Genomic DNA, 7100 nt, shown 5'->3' with positions numbered 1-7100 from the left:
GACAGAAATCTGTCATGTGAATTCCTAAAACAGTCTCCCTGTGCAAATTTAGTACGGGATTTGGTCATTAAATGTACCAAATTAACCCTATTATGCAAACTTTCAGGTTTCATATTTGTATTTTGTGTCTCTTTTATGACATCCTTACATGCTGTCTTTATCTGTCTCTGAAACCAGAGTCTAGTCTGTTCTGATTGGTTAGCAGGCCCTCTCTATTATTAGTTGGTCCACTGCTTAAAGCTGTCCTGCCCCTTAGCCTATCACGATAAATGTGTTGGAGCGCAAGCCAATAGAAGCCTGAATGTAAAGTAGTGATGTTTCTATGTTAACAGAGTAAACAAAGGAATACATTCAATGCAATTTAGGTAGGCAGGAAGTATGTGGGAGAGGAACTACCTCTGGACGGAACTAAGGGATTTTAGCGTTTGCAGATCATTTACATGCACTGAAACCTATATTCACACTAGATGAAAGGGAAAAAACAGAAAAGCATGATTGTGAACCTTTAATCAATTCTTCATAAACAAGAAAAAGATGGCAACATAGAAGTGTCACTTCAATCTAAATTGAAGTGACCCTGGGAAAGATTATAGTAAAATTAAGAGTCTGACTAAAAAAGTAAAGAAGGATGGAGGAAGATGCAAGAATTAGAGCAACTCGCAAAGGAAAAAGAAAACACAGAGGGGACAAAGGGGGGATGCAAGGAAAGAAGCTCTGTGAGAAATGTGGCTAATTTTTCTCCTTTTTGTGCTAGGTGATGGTGTATAACGCTGCAGCCACGGTCCTCTATCTGACAGCCTTCTTGACCAACGCTGCAACTGTGCATCCCTACAATTACTTCTACTTCTTCGAACGTTTGGCAGCTGCTGCTGTAAGACGCCTGACACCACTCTCACTCACTAAAATATAAAGGCCTGGTTAAATATGCATGAATCACTGTGACATCACTTTTTGATAATTTGTCTTCTTAGGCAAATACTTCTGAAAATAATCAATATTTTGGACAAAAAATCCAGGAGTCTTATACTCAGTTAGTCATACAACGTTGGAATGTTTTCACTCCCTCACTATCACTGTTCAGCTAGGTGTGACTGCATGTGTTTTTATCAGGCTGTGGCAGGTACACATATCCGAAGCTCAAGATATGACAGAGGCAGAACAGGTGACAAGGATCAGATCTGGAAACATGTCATGTGATATGTGTTTTAAAGAGCAGTTACCTTTGTACCCAAGCTGTCACTTGCTCCTCCCCTCTGCAGAGCTAATGTTCAATTTTTAAGGGGGGGTTCAATTCAAAAAGATGGACAATGTGTTTGTTTGTGAGATTTAGAAATGTGACACTAAAGAAGGGCCTTTGTATCGTGCCTTTGTATTGTCTATGTTATTGGCTAAAGTCCGTGCTGGTTACAGTTACAGTAGAAATGACCAGATATGATTTTACACATACAACCCTGGCCCCTGTGATATCGCAAACTCATTGCAATATAATTCAATGTATATATATATATATATATATATATATATATATATATAATGCCTCTGAAGCACAGAGGACCAGATACATAAGCATTTAGCATGCATAATGGCCAATGAGGACATGGTTAATAGATGAACAATTGATCTGCTTCCTGAAGTTGTTAAAGAAGTATAACTTTTCTCTTCTCCCCTTTTCACCTCTCTGTTCAGTTCTTTGGTGCTGTAGTGACTGTCGCGTATGGAGCCAGTGCTTTCTTCTCTTATTTGGACTGGAAGGGAGATGGAGGACATTTTGCAACCAACACAGTGCCTACCTAAGACTCAACCGTGTTTAACTGATCCCGGACACAGACCCCTTGTGAACCCTTTCAGAAACTGTAGTTAGCTATGTAAGATGACACCTAATTCAGACAGAAGATACTGTGTGGTATTTACTTTTCAGTCAAGCTCAGTAGCATTTTACCTTCAAATTGTGAAACTTTTTCTTATCAGCAATTGATTATCCACCTGAAATAAATTAAGGTGATCTGATAAACTGCACTGAGTTTGAATTACAAGTATCAATGAAATAAGACACTCAATAATAGTATTGTAAATACATAAATATGATAGTGCTAAAAATGTAAGTTATACAATGATGTAATGGCAAGATGTGTTTTTAATTTAAATGCCTGCTTACCAAGAGATTGATACCCTTCTTAGGACTGCATAAGAAGGTATTTTGAATACTAAAATAAAGCAACCACTTAGCTTAGCATAAGGAATGCAAACAAGAGGAAAAGCTAGCCAAACCCGTTCGAAGGTAACAAAATACACTCACCAGTAATGCTCTTTTTGTTATCTTGAAATGAGCTAGGCTAGCTTTTTGTCCGTTTCCAGCCTTTGTGCTAAGCTAGGTTAATTGGCTGCATACCTCATCTTTACACATTCATTGAGTTTGGTATTAATCTACTCATTTAACTTTCAACAAGAAAACATGTAAGCGTAGTTTCGAAAATGGCAATCTATCTTTATTTAAAGCAAGGTAACCCAACCATGGAAGAAGGTATTTGCTAATACAGTTATTGTTCATGTTTTGAAGTCAAACTCTGTCATGACATGGAAGTGGTAATACATGTTTAATGCTATGAGATTAATATTGATGACCTCAAAAGGTGTGCCCTTGCTTATTCATTAGTCTAAGAATCTGATTTGCCATCTACCTAGAAGGACTATGAAGAATCATTGAGATTGTTTGTTTAGCATTACCTGTTTACAGAGGGCGTTTTTGTTGGTCCATGTTGGAACATGCTGGACGCTTGCATTTGCTTTCTTTGATGATCATTTTAGAAATGATCTAAAATACCTGTTTATAGCAGTGCTAATAGTAACTATGTCCTACAGAAATCCAATTTGATTTTCTGTACAGGAAATCCAGACTCAAATTCTTAAATTCTCCCTAGACCTAGCCAAAGCAGTGAAAACTAAAATAACTATGTACATGGAAAATTTGACTCTTTCATGAATGTGTTATGAAGATGCCTAGTTTTTTCAGGACATTAAGATCCTTTAATGATTCAAATATTGTTCTTTAAAGTACTCAGAGCTGGGGTTTTTTTCCCTTTGATTTAGATGAGACATGAATACACTCCTGTTGTATGTGCCTTTGAAAAATGCGTTGTGTCCTTTTGTACCAAGAATTAGAAATACTAGTGAAACCTCATGGTGAGTGCTGGGGCTCAAGAATGCACTTGTTCAAATAAAAACACATGTAACTGTTTATTTTAAAATATGGTTTTACCAACAAATGAAACATCAGCAGAAAATACTTTTGACATCAAAACTATACATGTTATTTCTAATTGCAGACACACACACATGCTCACACACAGACACACAGTCACTAAATATCTAAAGACTGACTTTCACAGGCGCAAAGCTCAATGAATGAGTTTCAAACTGACAGAATAATTTAAAAGTTCATAAAACATATATTATTTTCTTACAAAAAATACCATACCAGGTAAAGAGAGCCAAGTTTATCATTCAAACAAATGTTTTCCTCTGCTTACAGGGGGGGTTTGCTGATAAATTCACATAAGAACCAGTGAGAAGACATGAAAAACACACATTTAGTCTCATGCAGCACCAGAGTATCTGGGAGAATTTGCAAAGAACTACATAAAATGTTACGGTAATCTGTAGATTCCAGGGACACACATTTACTCATTTCTGATAGTCATTATGCTCAGACCAGTGTTGGTTGGACGGTAAAAAGAAAGATCTCACTCATTAACTGCAGAGAGCGTCTTTAACACACATACCTTCGCCACATAAAACACAGAGAAATGCATTTACAATTTGGCCGTTAGGAGTCCTTTGTGCACAGACTGCAGATTTATGGGGAGTGTTTCCAGAAGCTGATCATTAAAGTGCAAAGCTCTGAAGGCCCATGGAAAAAAATGTTAAATAAACAGAGATGGACACAATTCAAATGTTTGACTTTGTGAGTGTCACTGCGGCTCAGTGGATCCTGCAGGGATCAGAGATGTGACCACTAGTCCCTGACTCAGGTCCAGCCCTCGGCCCTCCTTCTCCTACAAAAACACGTACAACTGTTAAATGTGTATTTTGTAACAGTTTTTCATTAAAATGGCGACTAGACCTATGTTAACCTAGGGAAACCTGTCATTTTCATCAAGTCAATGGTGCATTCTGTTTGTTCACCCATAATGGCTATGTATCCCGTGTGCATATTTTGTAGAACCTGGTCTTTTTCAAACTACATATTTTAACCGGATGAAGGATTTTAGTCCTTTTTCGTCTGGATTTGAATTCATCAGATCATTTTTTAGGTCAATTTGATTTATTTGATGTTTCACTGATTTTATTCATGGGGTCTGTTTGTTTTGCAGAGGAGATCTGAAGATAATTTGCCTCCCAGTAAAAACCTCTTATAGATGAAAACTGAAGGAATGCTAAAAGTGAGAAGATAACTGCATCACATGACAATGGTGGTAGTCAAAACAACTTCCACGATTCCACGCTACTTGAGAATGTGACCAGAGTAAATTGTGCTTTTAAAGAAAAGCGTGATACAAGATGTTTAACAACTGCTTTTTACCAAGCTACTTGCAGAAATGTGTATATATTGATGATTTATGTATTTATTTGAACAAGGACCATGCATACATTACATTAATCTCAGAAAAGAGAAGAGAAGATTTATTCCAGATTGGAGCTAACAGCTAATTTCCATCTGTAGTCCTTCAAGTCTTTCAAATGCGCTTAAACAGAAGCTTGACAACTGTCAACATACCTAGTAAAAAGATAATCCAAATTTAATTAGGCTTAACTCACCGCTCTGTATTCCAGGAACATCTCCTTAAAGGCCATGAAGTCAGTAAAGGTCAGCAGCATGTCAAAGATGTCCCCTGGCACCTCCTCTTTGTGTTGCCTGCACATGAAAGAAGGACACACGGTTCAATGTAGTTTAGTGCCGCCTAGTGGCTGAATATAAAATATCATTTCTTAGATGCAACAGGTGCATCCAACTTCACCATATAAGTTATTAGTGGAATTAAATGAGTTGTTAGAGCTCATGGGAGAGTTGTGGTGTCACATCTTACATAAGCAGCTCTATGAAAGAGTTCATGCTGAAGGTGGGGATCCTCTCCATCAGCTGCTGCTCCAGGTGTTTCTCCAGCAGGTCGACCTACACAATAGTGTTATAAAGAAATATTTCTTAGATTACCTCCCTGACTACTACAGATGTTCAGGAATAAGTCAGAGTCTTAGACAAAGCTGTAGGCTAAAATTAAAGACAATATGTTCAAATCGGAAATATTTCTGAAGGGAAGTGGGAATAAGACATAGACAGGGTTATACAGTTCAAATCAGATAATTGTATGGGATGTTCCTTGAAGAAAGGTGTGGGAGTTACATTGGATCACAGCAACTCACATATTCATTGAAGATGGACGTGTAGCTGAGCTTGTTCTCGTCAGAGTCCTCAAACTCCAGGTAGTGTTTCTCCATGAAGTTCTGCTGAAGCTGCTGAAACTCCTCCTCTAAAAGAAAAGTAATACATATGCAGAACATCACATATCTTCATTTTTCTGCAAAAACACTTAAGATGTGTATGTCTTCGTAGGTTTAGCAAAGTTTCCTTGAAAAAAAAGTCTAGGATAAAATATAACACTTTGTTATACTTTTCAGTAATAGAATGTTCACCACGAATGAAAGAACCCAGACTGACTCAATTGGTTGGAGCAATTTAGGAGCATAACTCACAATATTTGTATATAATATAACTTACAGACACAAAAGCCCTCATTTCCAGGAACAAAAAGATCACATTGGATATGTTTCCACAACATCACACTATGAGAATCACATTGTACTGTCTGGTGGCTGAAAAGTAATCACCAAAAATCATAAACAGTTAGACTATCACAACAATATGCTTATAGAAAAGGCTGAAGGTATTCCTGAACTAATCCTACCCATGATGATGTCCTCTATGGAGCCAACCACAGTATCAAACGCGGCGTCTGCAGCTGAAGAACTTGAGGAAAAAAAAGACACATTATCAAATAAAATCCAGACTGTGTATGCAACACATCACAGTATTGTATAATTTCTTTGTTCTAGCTTTAGCCTCATAAACTAAAACTTGAGACTTGACTGTCATAACACTATGGCTCCACTTAAGCCTTGAAAGTTAATGCTGAAGTCTTGACGTGGGAAAGTCCAAGAACAATATAAAACACTTAAAACAGCGAGAGACAAGTCTTCAATGACCAATCAGCTTGAACAATTTTGGTCACGAAAAGCAAACATTAACACTCTCTAAATCACCCAGCTCTTGATGGAAAACGTAGTTTCTGGATGTTGGGTACCTACGTGGAAATAGCAAAGTTTTCTTCGTCCATGTCAATCATTTCTACGATGTTGTCTCCACAGCCTCGGACATCTGGAGGATGATGAGAGGCAATACTCATGTTGTGGGGAAATCAAAGCTGTTAGCTATGCAAAACAGCTCGGTTAGCTGCATGTTTTCGAAGGACATTTCGCTGCACTACACAGACAGTAAGGACTGACTAGTTTTGTTATGATACTGAAGGATAACGTTACTTGACGTTAGGTGGCTAGTAAAGCTAACGGTTAGCTTACGTTAGCTCAACACATGTTGTTAGCGTTAAATGCATGCAAAGTGTCAGTTTGTTAGCTATATTTAGCATTTTCGAACTAAACGTATAATGGCACTCCTAGCTTGAGTTACTAATGATGGTTAAACAATCCTACTTACTTCGTTCCTGTATGTCCATGTTGTTGAGAATAAACCGTGTATGACAAATGCCAAACGTAGTGTTGTTACCAAGGAAACGGTGGCGAACTTTGTGTGTGCAACTGAGTTGTTTCCGGTAGAACAAAAGCTGAGTACATTGGTTCCTACCTGAATAATATATCGTTTGCTATTGAATATTAGATAATTTACCATTATTCTGCTGAGGTTACTGAAACAATGGTTGCTTCCTTTGTTGGAATTTGACTCAAATTTAAGTGAATAATCTAAATATGACTATCTTTCTGTCATTCTTTACTAAATTCCAGTATTCGTAGCTATCTTGGCTGTGACCAAT

The 7100-nt window shown here is 37.5% G+C and overlaps 2 protein-coding genes across 2 annotated transcripts in view; one reads left to right on the top strand and one right to left on the bottom strand.

The window, feature by feature from the left end:
• The window catches only part of pllp (plasmolipin), a 9088-nt gene extending 5138 nt beyond the window's left edge, over nucleotides 1-3950 (top strand). The window contains exons 3-4 of the mRNA XM_063907048.1: nucleotides 755-871; nucleotides 1687-3950. Of these exons, the coding sequence (XP_063763118.1) occupies nucleotides 755-871; nucleotides 1687-1794 (225 nt within the window). The 3' untranslated portion in view covers nucleotides 1795-3950. The remainder of the gene's footprint in view (nucleotides 1-754; nucleotides 872-1686) is intronic.
• Nucleotides 3222-6900, bottom strand: arl2bp (ADP-ribosylation factor-like 2 binding protein). Its single transcript, XM_063907061.1, has 7 exons — nucleotides 6767-6900; nucleotides 6361-6430; nucleotides 5961-6022; nucleotides 5419-5525; nucleotides 5085-5170; nucleotides 4816-4912; nucleotides 3222-4052 (listed from the first exon to the last, which is right to left on the bottom strand). Exons 1-7 carry the CDS (start codon nucleotides 6783-6785, stop codon nucleotides 3969-3971), a joined length of 525 nt encoding a protein of 174 aa, XP_063763131.1. The 5' UTR covers nucleotides 6786-6900; the 3' UTR covers nucleotides 3222-3968.
• Between the last annotated feature and the right edge of the window lie 200 nt (nucleotides 6901-7100).

The sequence above is a fragment of the Eleginops maclovinus genome, chromosome 2, assembly GCF_036324505.1.
Source record: "Eleginops maclovinus isolate JMC-PN-2008 ecotype Puerto Natales chromosome 2, JC_Emac_rtc_rv5, whole genome shotgun sequence".
Classification (NCBI taxonomy): domain Eukaryota; kingdom Metazoa; phylum Chordata; class Actinopteri; order Perciformes; family Eleginopidae; genus Eleginops; species Eleginops maclovinus.
This window is presented reverse-complemented; position numbering and strand designations above follow the sequence as displayed.

Bases quoted from the DNA above. Each gene is read 5' to 3' on its own strand.
- arl2bp (XM_063907061.1), bottom strand. The intron at 5,526-5,960 runs GTAGGATTAGTT...CTTTTCTTTTAG, and splicing joins CATAGAGGACATCATCATGG to AGGAGGAGTTTCAGCAGCTT. The intron at 4,913-5,084 runs GTAAGATGTGAC...TTTCATGTGCAG, and splicing joins TCTTTCATAGAGCTGCTTAT to GCAACACAAAGAGGAGGTGC.